The 12704-nt window shown below is 43.7% G+C and overlaps 1 protein-coding gene across 4 annotated transcripts; it reads right to left on the reverse strand.

Moving 5' to 3' along the window:
* Positions 1-464: 464 nt before the first annotated feature.
* TP53INP1 (tumor protein p53 inducible nuclear protein 1) lies at positions 465-12346 on the reverse strand. Of its 4 annotated transcripts, none has more exons than XM_041412694.1 (5): positions 12237-12339; positions 8898-9179; positions 8037-8385; positions 6251-6284; positions 3818-3893 (listed from the first exon to the last, which is right to left on the reverse strand). In XM_041412694.1, exons 2-5 carry the CDS (start codon positions 9007-9009, stop codon positions 3876-3878), a joined length of 513 nt encoding a protein of 170 aa, XP_041268628.1. In that variant the 5' UTR covers positions 9010-9179; positions 12237-12339; the 3' UTR covers positions 3818-3875. The 4 variants fall into 4 exon arrangements, with proteins under 4 accessions (XP_041268625.1, XP_041268626.1, XP_041268628.1 ...); XM_041412693.1 differs by having other exon boundaries at positions 8037-8388; XM_041412691.1 differs by lacking the exon at positions 6251-6284 and having other exon boundaries at positions 465-3893; positions 8037-8388; positions 12237-12346.
* Between the last annotated feature and the right edge of the window lie 358 nt (positions 12347-12704).

Raw genomic sequence — 12704 nt, forward strand, 5'->3', positions numbered from 1 at the left:
AGCTGCAGGTGGCTTTGCTTTGCCTGCCCTAACCCTATCCCTGGGCATCTGCAAAGGGTCTCTGCCCCCTCACAGGATACCTGTACTGGCAGCTTTCCATACAGATTTTTTCATGGTGGTGCATGGCAGTGGGGCATAAGTTGAAACAAGAGAGGTTCAGCCAAGATACAGAAAAAATCCCCCCCCCCACCCTCCATGCACATTTCATGTGGTTTTTATCTGTGTCCTGTTCACCTACAGAGTTCCTGCATGTTGGTCAGGAAAGGCAGCAGTCAGCAGAGATGCGCAACACTGCTCAGATGCACATTACCACCTGATCAGCAATGCAAACCAAGTCCTACAGCAACTGCTGTACTAAAGCAAGCAATGAGACACGCAGTACTTGGACCTGCCACCTGAAGAGGATGCTCAGGCATTTGGATTTTCATTAACCTGTAACATTAAAGAACAGACTGACAGTTTTTAATAGGCCATTTTTTATTGAGTTAAGATCATGTTTCCCCACAGTGCGCAGAACGCACTATGAAAACAAAATACAGAAGATCACTTTAGTAAATACACACTGGTTAAGCAATGCTACCTTTTTTGGCAAAGTGCTGTATTTTGTCTGTTTTCAGCTTGTGTTAAACTATTAAAAATAAGAGCCACAGATTCTTCCATATCAAAAGGACTGCTACAAATAGAGAAGTGGCTCTGGAGAGAAGCTGCCATATATGCATAGACTGATGTACAGTATTAATCCCAACTGAAATGTCCCTTTTGAATCTTCAAGTTTGCTGTGTAGAAGGCACAGTTTAAAATGCAAATCTGTCCATTGACCCATACATATGAAAATACAATTTCAGCAAGATTCATGAATATCAATCAGTATGAGACAGTGCAAGGCCTCCACTTTTACAAGAAAAAACACACACTTTAATACAATTCAAAAAACCATATAAAAAGCCACACAGCTCACTATTAAAACAGTAAACCAAAACAAATCTAATTGCCCAATAGCTCCAGGCACAAAACAGGGCTAGACCAACATAAATATGTAAAACAAATTAACAAAAAGCCTCTGATGTAGTACTATCTCACACAATAATATGGTTTTCAATATTACAAATTGAGAAGCACAGCTTTGTGCAACAAAATAGTTTATATCCTGAAAGATATAGGTTTTCATCACCAGAAAGTCATCTAGTAATGCAGTATAAAAAGATCAGTATCTCCCAACTCTAGGAGCAGTCTAAAGTTGCATTTACTTGCCTACTGAGAAGAACAGACCAAGGCTCTCATTTTAATGCCTGGGAGCCTTATACTCTCAGCTCCATCTCCCTATTAGGAGTTAAGGGATTACTTAGTCCTTCCAAAACAGGGAGGTGGAGACTCCATCTTCCTTCATTGCACTTTAAGAAAATTAAAGCTGAAGGAAAGTAGTTACTTTTATATAAAGAAAAGTAATACAGGAAAGCAAAGAATTTTCCTGAGCTAGAAAGTTGGCAGTGAGGATAAGGAAGTTTAAGCTAGACAAAAAGTTGGAGTGATAAAGGTAGATAATCTGAGGCAAGTAAGAGTACTTGTGAACAGGTAAGAGACTGGTGAAACTACAGCTATTTGCAGATAAACCAAAGTGTTTGGACCACATAAGAATTGTTGTATGGACATGGGCACATACTGCTAAAACAGCAGTAACAAAATATCTCTTTTGGAAAATCACAGTGTGACCAATTTTGTTTTCTTTCAGTGTCCATATGAATTCAATTTGTCAAAAAAAATCCCAAAAAACAATAACAAAACTCCAAAAACTAGTGTATCCAGGAAAGCACCTCTTGCTTTTGAACATTTAATTATTTTCAACATCCCTTTGTGACAATCCTAATTGCAGTGAAACGTAAGTTACAAATGCTGTTCCCTGTATGCTAAGTAGGTTCCACAACAATTCCAGCTGCAGAACACACAACAGTACCACTACATCAAGGTCAGTTTGAATTGCTTGGGTTTTGCTTCAGTGAAATTGAAGCATCTGGCTGAATTTAAATACTTCATAGGTCTTGAACAATTTACATTATTGACCTTGTCTTATTTCAAAGACTCCTCACATGACTTCTTGTACCAACTTCTGTGTAAGGACTACTGGAAGACACAGCTGAGTGTAATGTTAACACTGTAATGCCCTAGGCACTAAACACAAGGGAAAACAGCAAGTCACATTAAGCACTGGCAGAAAGGAAGATGAACTTACTTTTGGTTCCCCCCTTCTTTCACTGAAGATTTCTGCTTCCTTACTTCTATTCCCATTTAATCCACTTCCCAAATTGATCTATCAGGGCTCAGGCTGCTGTGTAACACAGCTTTTGTTAACAGGTGAACTTTACTTTACTTGTAGTTGTAGTTGGCAGTGCCTGCCAACTTCCAAAACATCTTGCACAGTGTTGTAAAGGAAACTACTTGATAGTTTTGAATGGCTTTTCTTTCCTGTTGGCCCATGGAATTGCTATTAAGTCCTTCTGCCTCCAGTGGGCTAGGAGAAGAACCATGGCTGATGATCAATTTTTATACACTGTTATCACTGTGTTTAGCTCAGCATCCACTTCTCCCTGCCTCACACTGCCCTTCATTTCCAGTCCCCATTAACTTGGATTTCATTTTCATAGAGAAAAAGAGAGACAATTAGGAGAACTTTGAGTAAAAGCTTCCTTCTAGCTCCTTCTGAGCTACTCTCAATCTGTGAATATGAGACAATCTAATAGCAATTTGTAGCTCAGAAATAGTTGTCCATCAGCCTGACTTCTTTGAAGAGCAGTCTGCTACTGATAGGATTAAAAGAATGGTCAATCCACCACCTTGCTCTTTTAACTAGACTAGAGATTAAATGAGATAGGGTAGGGGAAATACGTGCTTCAAAGACAGAAATAGAGAAATTCAAACTTTACCTAGTAAAACCCAGTTCAGTTCTGTGTCATGCATCTGCACCTTACCCAAGGGTTCACTTTTCTTCCCACTCCACTGTGAGGTACTGCCTCTGTAACACTGGTGCCATATCGTACTGCAACAATATTGGTGGGACATTTAACCCTCTTTCAATAGCCACATCAAGTACCCAGCACACCTACACAGACCCCACTAACACAAGTAAGCTCTAGGAATTTAGATGAGATGTCCTTCTTGAAACAGCTGAACACAGCTATGTAAAATCCACTGGCAGCTATAGAATTTCCTTGTCAGCAAGTAATCATATATGCTGAATACAGACAGATACACAAGCTGTCAAGTACTGGTCATTAAAGCACATGGCTAACCTCAAATTTTCTAACTTCGTTTTGATTAATGCAAAATGTAACTGATTTCCATCTCAGTTAAATTTTTTTAAAATACCAACTAAGAACCCATCTATACATCAAAGTTTATAGAACAGCACACAAACTATCATACTGATAGGCTTCCAAGACATTGATATTTAACATCAACATTTAGAACTTGATGCAAGATGTTTGGAGATTTATGTGTCTTTTGAAAATAATGCACACACAATGCAACACTAGTTACGATTGTGTTTGAGGGATTGACAATCAGCTTCAGATTGACCACACTTACCTACACATGAAAACAAAAGCAACCTAAGAAACAATTAGACCATAGATTAAAACCACAAGAACCATCAGTAATTGAACTGACGCTGGCAAGGCTGGTGAACAAACAGTCCGTTGTGCTTGATTTGCCGAGAGTGGCAATCCCTGGTGAGGTTTTGGCGACGGAGACTGTTTCTGGTGAGATAGTGTCTTTCATGATGTTCTTTTATCCAGTGGGTAGGACGAAAGCTCTTGTTTTTTTCCAGAAAAGTTGAACTAGTAGCAAGAGCCGTGACATAGCAGTGAACACGCTGTCCTGTTTCATTTCGGGCCTCCTGTCTGGAAATGCAACAGGTAGGTATCAGTCACCACTGAGGTGCATTGGAAAGACAAGCAAAACAAAGGGTAGAACATGGACATCAGCATCCAGCATTTCAAAGGGTACCCTTATTCTACTGGACAGAGATTTGGGCTGAGGTAAGGTCAAGCCACTTACCACACTGGTAACATGTAGTAACATGTAGTGCTGCTAAATCACTTTCTGTGTGAGGGCCCCACAACAGCCTCAGGACTGTCAGCATCTTACTCTACCGTGCTCTTTCTTCCCCGTACCACCTCCCTAAGCCCAAGATGCAATACAGATCAGAAATATAAGGCAATGTGTGTCACACTGCTCCAGCTTTAGAAGACTTGAGAGTTATCTGCTAGGCTAAGTTTGGTTTAAAATCATCTTGAACATAGGTGGTTCAGCCTGAAAACAGAAGCATACTAACAAAAGTGCATTTCAATTGCAAGCACACAAGTATATCCAAACAAACAATGTTCATGCAGAGGAATGGAAAGGTAGACCAGCTGTGACACACATGAAAAATAACTTAGAAGGATTGTTCCTCAACCAGCCCCCTAAATTTCATGAGCAGTGAGTCAGCAGTTTTGGCAAACCCTTGCTTCATCATGCACTAGTGAAAAACAAACCAGCAGCCTATGCAAGCAGCAACTGACATATTGAAAAAGGACTTCCCTACTTGACAGAACAATCACTGGCATTTCCTGAAACTTCCAAAGTAAAGTTAAAAATAGCCTAGCCATTTTAAAAGCAAAGCAAAACCCTAATCTGAGTGCTAGACCTGGCGTGAGACCAGTGGCAGCAGAGTTTCTTGCCTCCTCTCTCCCCAGTCAGGGCCCAATAACCAGCTGTCAACTGATCAGTGACGCCCAGAAAAGATGTCTGCAAGACCAGGAACTTGCCCAGGCATGAGCAAGAGGTCTCTTGGGAAGTCTGTCTTTCAACATTAGCATGACTTTATCATAAAGTCTCTTCTGGAAGAGCTTCACTTGCAATTATTGTAGGATGTCTCTGTAGACATAAGTCAGGTCTGCCATGCCCATGGTACACCCTTTGTAGCCTTACTCTGGGAGGCTGCAGGTGCCTGACATGAAGTAAGCTCTTCTGCCTCCTCCCACTGCACACTGGAGGAAAATACTCCTTGTTATCAAGGGAATAATCCCTCCCTTCTACTTTTTTCTTATTTTAAATATCCTAATCTTGCTTCTGGATCCTTGGGTAGTTTGATATGATTGACTGAAGACTAGAGACTACAGAACAGTCATATGTGACATGCTGGTCTTTCCCTGTTTATTCACTGGATATTGTCCTAAACCTAGCACTTGAAATACCAAGCAAAAAGTAAGTCAGTCAGTAACAAGCGCAAATCAACAGTGCCTTGTAAATACATTCTTTGCAGTTTAATTTACATGAGGGTACCTGCAAATATGTGACTACTGTTTTTGTTGTGGAGTGATCCCCTAGTGCATCCAACAGTGCTGGAGGTGGAACTGCAAGTGAAGCCTTTCTAGGGAAAGGCTATTACAGAGCCAGGAAGCCACACCACAGTTATTGCAACCTGTATTTCCTAAGTATACCCTTAGGTAGCAAAGGGCAGCAACTGTTAATACAAACTGTTGTGGTTTTGTTATGGAAAAATATGACTAATCTGACAAATAGGGAAGTTTATACAACATCCTTTCGCTTTGAAAGGAATTTAAAATGAAAAAAGATTTCCCCCACAAAAGGAGAAAAACTGGTTTAAACTTGCTGGCTGAAAATAGTTCAGCTTTTCCTCCCCTCTTATCAAATAATCTTCCAGCAATGGTTTGCAAACCAACACTCTTCTATTTGTCACCAAAGTGACACTGGGATAGCAGAGGTGGTTTGAGTTAGCTAAATGGCCACATACTCTTCCAAAATGCAGCCTTTCAGTACCTTAGGTGCATTTGGTAGGCTGACACGAGTGAGCTCCATGCACTGAGAGAACAGGGTTGATGAGACTCCATCATATTGTCAAAATGGAATTTTACAGGAGCTGTGTCTGCAGCATCACTCCATAGATTTGCTGCTGCACTTCCAGTGTCTGTTTTGCTAGAAAGCAGAAGTGTCCTGCTCATTGTGCTACACAACCACAGCTCACAAGAAACATTAAAGGCTTCAGATCCCCAACCCAATTATTTCAGTAATTTTTCTGCACTTAGCATTTTGGCTTGTTAAAGCAGATGTAGTTAGGCTTGATCAAGTAATCATTTGGCACAAAGGTTAGTCCTAAAACCAGTATTGCTTTGGCAGACAAGGCTCTAGAGGAAGCAGTGTTGCTAGCAGCCTGATCAAACAAAAAGCACTGTTCCAAAACAGTAGTACTTACTGTGCCAGTGTGCCTTAAGCAGCTTTTCTTGGCCCTACAATATTAAACGGCCAACCATTAAACCACTAGAGACTTCATAACAGCTTTTGAAACTTACTCCAATATCAGTGTAACCAATGCCCACAAATTCTGCACTCTACCTCAGCTTTACAGTTAAGTCTCACCCCAGCTGTCACACAAAATACCCTGTAGAAGAGCCTAGATCCTCTAACAAAGCAACAGCATAGAGTACAGTGTGAAGAAACTTAATTACACACCAGCTGAAGAGCACACCTCTAGCTTCCCCAGCAACTGAAGCAGCTTAACTGAACTGTATAACAGAAAACAGGATTCTTCTCTGGCTGAATTTACATCAGGATCCCCAGTTCAAGTGACTGAAAAGTCTGTCTCCAACTTTTAAGTGTTACTATTCACTGCAAGTTGGTATTTTACATAAAGTGGCTTACTGTCTTTTGCTAGGGCATGTCTTGCAGCCTACAGCACTCTTGCAGATTCCTTCAGACCCTTATTTTAAAAGTGCTATCTGCTCTTAGTTTCCCCCAATTTAACTTAAACTAGACCCTGATGCTTAACATGATAAACTGTCCTCCCCAAATAATTATACAGACCCCATGCCAATATCAATAGCATCAATACTATACTTCAGCATAATAATGAGCAACATGTCATCTCAAAGTCACTTGTTTGTTTGAATTAAAAACTTAAATATGGCAAGGGGCTGATCAGACAAGCCAATAGGCACCTACCTACAGCAACTCAATTGCTATACTAATTTCTTCCTGTACATCAAAGCATAGTATACTGTGATTTTTTTCTTTAGTGTTATCGTTTCTAAATTCAAGAACTAGATGGCATGAAAAGTCAGTCTTTGTTACTAACTGGGATCCGCAAAACACCCAATTATTTCAAAACCAATGAACACACAGGGTCATAATGGCAAAGAAATAATCCATTTGCATACAGCCATGTATACTACACTGCTATAGTTGCATACACCAACATCAAAGAATGGCAGTGCATGGCAAACGTGCCTCTACAATAAAACCACATGCATACAGCCATGTATACTACACTGCTATAGTTGCATACACCAATGGCAGAGCATGGCAAACATGCTTCTACAATAAAACCACGCAGACAGATTTTTAGGACCAAAAAGCACTTACTTCGCTAAAAGCAGAAGTGTGCAGCACAGCTTTTCACATTGAGGGGACCAAGTCTTGTGGAATCTTTCAGTTTACTTTTGCTCCACAAGCCCCTTGTGGGTAAATTCAATCCTGTCCTTATCTATCACTAGGTTGGGGAATGAAAAAAACCCACCAAAGTAGCCTCCTACCTAAACCCCAAGCCACTTCCCTGTCAGGATTATTAAAGTTCTATGCTTCAACTCACAAGGTGACTGGAAGAATACTGACTAGCAGTTATGAAAAACACACATAGCTGTGAAGGGGGCAAAGTGCTTTCCTATCTGTGCTCCTGGCTATACAGTTAACTGCCACCAGTTTACACAGGACTGGAACATACTCTGCAAGGCAGTAATAAGGCTCCATGAATATTCACTGCAGTGCCAAACGCATACCCAACTGTTTGCCAATGTGGCCATCTTGTGTAACATTTCTCTGAGCAGGCAGGCACCTGACCACTCTACACACTTTGTGCGGTATTCATGCTTTATTCACCTCCTCTAAAATAGGCTGGAAAATTCAGTATTAAGTGTCTAAGCTGATCAAGGAGAAACCAGATATTTTCAGCACCAGAGCTCCTTGACAAGAGAATTCAGACATACCTGGGACTACCTGGGCTGTGAAACTCCTCATCCCCACATCCAGTCTCATTAAGGCCGTGACAGGTATTGTGGACAGCATACACAGACATGCTGGGATGCTCTATTAAGAGGTTCTCCATCGGACTGGTCTCCACTTTGATAGTGGTTAATCCACCTGCAGTAAAACATGGGGGAGGGGTAATAAACCAGCTCTCCTCCATAGGACATGACTCAAACTGGATGAAGCAAGACTCGCTGGCCTCCGGCAAGTGTTCCAAGGGAGACGATAAACAAGAGAAGACGGGTGAGCTGTCCGTGGCCGATGCTTCAACAAGGTCTCCTTCCTCCACGGAGCAATTAGTGCAAGTGTCTGCTGCAGGGGACCATTCGTCAGTGGAGAGAACCATGGATGTTGGTGATCACAGAAGGTCGAAAACAACAGAGTTGCACACAGCCAGAAAGGGATATGAAAAAAATAATTAAAAAAAAAAAAAAAAAAAAAAAAGGAAAAAAAAAAGCGCTCGGTTAGCACATACACGAGTCTTTACTTTTTAAAAGCAGGAGAGGGGAAAAGGGAGCTCCCATTAGACATGTGAAACAACTGTTATCAGTAAAGCTATATAATTGTGAAATAAGTCAAATATATTTTATTTGTACAAGTGGTTCTGCTGAAGCCTGTGTCAGGCTTCTAAACCTGACATCATTTTTCTCACCAATTTACACAACATGCAACATTTGTTTGGAAAACACCCTACACTCTAATCCCATACTGGTTTTGCTGAGATAAAGTCTCCCCAAGCTACTGGTTTGTTCACATGGATGTAAGACAAGCAAGAGCCAGAGCAAGGCAAAGGCAGAACTTATGTCTGACAGACATCTTACCTATAAAGTCAACCAGAATCCACTCGTCATCTTCTTTCTCACTGAACTCTGGCTCTTGGCTGGACAAGCTATCAATCTCTCCCATGAGCATGTTATTTAACCTCTGGAACATTAGTAAGGCAGGAACAAGACTTTGGCTGGTAGGTCTTTATATCCAAGGTTCAAGGCACAGCTCACACTACTAGCAGAGTGGCACAGACTTGAGATTAAAGTGCATAGATGCTTTATCAGCTTAGGTACAGGACATGCAAAAGCATGACTCGTAAACAGTTTACGTGAGACCTGTAAAAAATGATGACAAGCATCTTAATGACAAAACCACAGGTAACATCCCTAGGGAAACAAATCAGAAGGCCCTTATTAGTGCAGTCTGAGGTACCAATGAACAGTTTTCCCTGAAGAGGAGAGGCAGCTTCAGTGGCATTTGCCATCCCCTCCCAGCTAGATACATACACAAAATTCAATCCTAGGTCTCTCCTGGGAGCTGACTGCCTTTGTCTCAGACCTCCTCCCCAAAAAATGGTCTGTTTAGGTGTCAGTCCCACCTTCTCCTAAGGGAGGAGGTGTACAGGACTCTTGCATCTATATTCCCCCAGTGTCCTCCCTGTCTGAGAGACACCAAGGGCAAGGGCATGTCTTCTGCCCACCTCCCCTGCTGACACAGAGGAGCCCTGCGAGGGCTCCCAGGGAAGCCCAAAGCAGTGTTTCTTCTCTGTTCCACCCTGACTGCAGGTTAACACAGTAGCAAGGCACATCCTGTCTTCAGGTTCAAAGTACACCACAGAGTTACCAGTGAGATCATTTTCACAGCAACCACCCAACTAGCCACATATCCCAAGTCTAAGGAACATGGAAAGGTATTGGATATGTTTAACTAAACCCAGTGCTTATTTCTCAATTCACTCCCCTAAATCTACATGTAATTGGTCACTGTAAGCCTGATCTCTGCATCTGGCAGTTAAGATGAAAAATCCCATTAGTACCAAGAAACTGAGTGTTTAAACACTCCAGAACAGCCTTTGATATTTATATATGAGCCAATAAATACAAGCCATTAAAGCAGGTGAAAAAGCAAAAACTATGGGGAAAGCATTCACCAACTTAACTACAAGTTATTTTTGTCCATAGCAATATTTGAATCATCACAGTCGGTCAGAATTATTACAGATTAAATACCTGTTTGACAATTAAATAGGAAAGAATATATCCATGTAAGACAGTATGAGTGCCTGCATTCAGAAAGGGAACAAGACAGTAGATAAACCCAGATATTAAAAGATACAACCCATAAAGAATATTATTTATATATAGGCCAGTATACCATACTTCACCCTAAAACTCTCAGGCCACACTAAAGAGTCATTTGGGCCCCCTGTGTCATCTTATCCCAGGAAACCAGACCCCATCACCCACTTGTTCAAGGTAAGGACAAACACTCGCTCCATGCAGCACTGCTCCTGTACACATTTATGCAGCTTCCTCCTTATTCAGACAGCACAGAAGGATAGGAGCAGAATTTAAAGTAGTCTTCAGGAGCAATATGAAAAGGTACAGTGAAACTCAAGAAGTTATGCTCAAGAGAAATGACTGACTGCAGGAAAACACAAGACTAGAAACAACAGGCTCAGCTGCAGTAGTGATACAGGTCTATTTTTAAAGACCACACTTGAAAATGAAACATCAAGTGTCTCCTAAAGAGAGCTACAAAAATTATCAGAAGTCTAAAGAAACTCAACAAAATTTTAAAAATTGAAAAGCTTAATAGAGGGAAGGAAAAAATTACAACAGTGGTCATTTATGTGAAGAAAGAGGCAAACATTTATTGCCTTCTTTTATACCCAGAGCAAGCAGAAGTGGCTTTAAACTGCAGCAAAGTTCAACTTTCAGTGGTTACTAGCAGGAAACACTTTTAACCATTAAGGTTGCTAAGCCCTGGATGGGTTACCTAAGGAAATGCCAAATGCCTACAGTGCCTAAGCAACTTCTTGAGAAGGTCTGAGTGCTTCAGTTATAGGCAGAGCTTATTATGGATGAGGAAATGAACTCTAAGTGAAAGCTTGAAGTCTGTAGTTTTCCAGTCACCTTCCTCATCCTTCCCTAACTCTCTCCTGGCACCAGGCCTATGAAAAAATGAGTTTGTTTTTTCTTTAGGCTAACTAGTAAGCCATTGTGTGGCTGCTGATCAGCACCGGCTTTCCCTGTACTCCCACACACGCGTGTTGCCTCTTTCCTAGATCAAGCCTGGAAAAACCTTCAGGCAGAGGCTGTCTGTTTGTTCTGTGCAGAGTGGAGCAAGAGGAGAGCTCACACTCCTCTAGTAAGGCTCCTAAGGCATCACGGCAACATAAAATAATTACCCTCTAACAAGTAAGAGAGACATCACTGTTCCTGAGAATGTGAGCTAAACAAACCTCAGCTTTTGACCCACAAATGACTTTCTGTAGATCAAAAGCAGTTTGTCCCATTTTTCCCTTCCCCCACCCCAAGGAGGATCCAAAAAAACATCTGAATCATTTTGTCCTGGTTTCATCTCCAGCTGGGCTTAAAACCACGGCACATTTAGAAAGTGGTTGATGCTTTGACATCCTTTTGGACAAGCGCCTTTAAAAAGGCCACGCTTGTGTGCTATTGTGCAAGTCAGACAGCAAAAGAGAAGTCAGGCTGTTATCAAGGGCCATCGTCCGGGGAGGAAAACAGGACAGGGACCGAGAGAGGCTTTCGAGTTCTTAGTCAGGAACTGTCAGCGGCAGGAAAACACAAGCCTGGGAACAACTGACTCAGCTACAGCAATGATTAAGAGGCTGTTACAGATAACACACCGAATGAATGTCAACAATACAGTATCGCTGCAATAAAAAAGTATTTTTTCCTTTTTTGCATTTTTTTTTTGTTTGTTTCTAACCTAGCAAAGGAGATGAGGTCCGTGCTAGGCAAAAAGGAAACCCAACCAAACCCGACGCCCCCGGCCGCAGTGCGGTCCCGTGCGGGAGCCGAGCCGCCGCTGCCCCGCGGCCCCGCTCGCAGCTCCGCGGCCGCCGCCAGGAGGCTCCACGCGGCCGCGGGCTGACCGGCACAGCCCAGAGCTGCGCACCTTCCCGGCTCCGCTCCCGAGCCCGGCCGGGGGGCGGACGAGCGAGACCACCGGCTGCTCCACAGCCGGGAAAACGCCAAAGGCCCCCGGCCGCGGCGCCCTCCCAGCCGAGAGAAGCCGGGATGGGCGCACGGGAAAACCGGGGCTCCGCCGCCGCCGCTCTCCACCGCTCAGACCGCGGGGGACCACCCCACCCGGGACACCGGCAGCGCGCCCGGTGCCCGCAGCTCCCCGCACGACGAACTCACCCGGCCCGCGGTGCCCCCAGCCCGCGCCCCGCCGCCTCCGCGGAGCCCTTTGTTGTCAGGGCCCGGCGCAGCTGACGGACCGGCCGCCGGCCACGCCCCCCCGCTCCTCCGCCAATAGGCGCCGCCGCCGCCTGTCGCTAACGCACGTGACGGGCGGGCGGGGAGCGGAGGGGGCGGGGCGGAGCCGCCGGGCCCCGCCTCTCGCCCCGCCCCCGCGGGTAGTGGCGGATGGGGCGGGCAGGGAGCGGGCCGGGCCGTGGTGGCGTTCCGAGAGCCTGCCGGGGACAGGGACACCGCCAGACCAGGCTGCCCACAGCCCGTCCAACCTGGCCTTGAGCGCTTCGAGGCATGGGGCAGCCACAGCTTCTCTGGGAAACCTGTTCCAGTGCCTCACCACCCTCACCGTGGAAAACTTTATGGTCTCCCTGGAGCCTTCTCACGGCTAAACAATCCCAATTCTCAGTATTT

This window comes from Onychostruthus taczanowskii, unplaced genomic scaffold (genome assembly GCF_017590055.1).
Source record: "Onychostruthus taczanowskii isolate IOZ18803 unplaced genomic scaffold, ASM1759005v1 scaffold4, whole genome shotgun sequence".
Taxonomy (NCBI): domain Eukaryota; kingdom Metazoa; phylum Chordata; class Aves; order Passeriformes; family Passeridae; genus Onychostruthus; species Onychostruthus taczanowskii.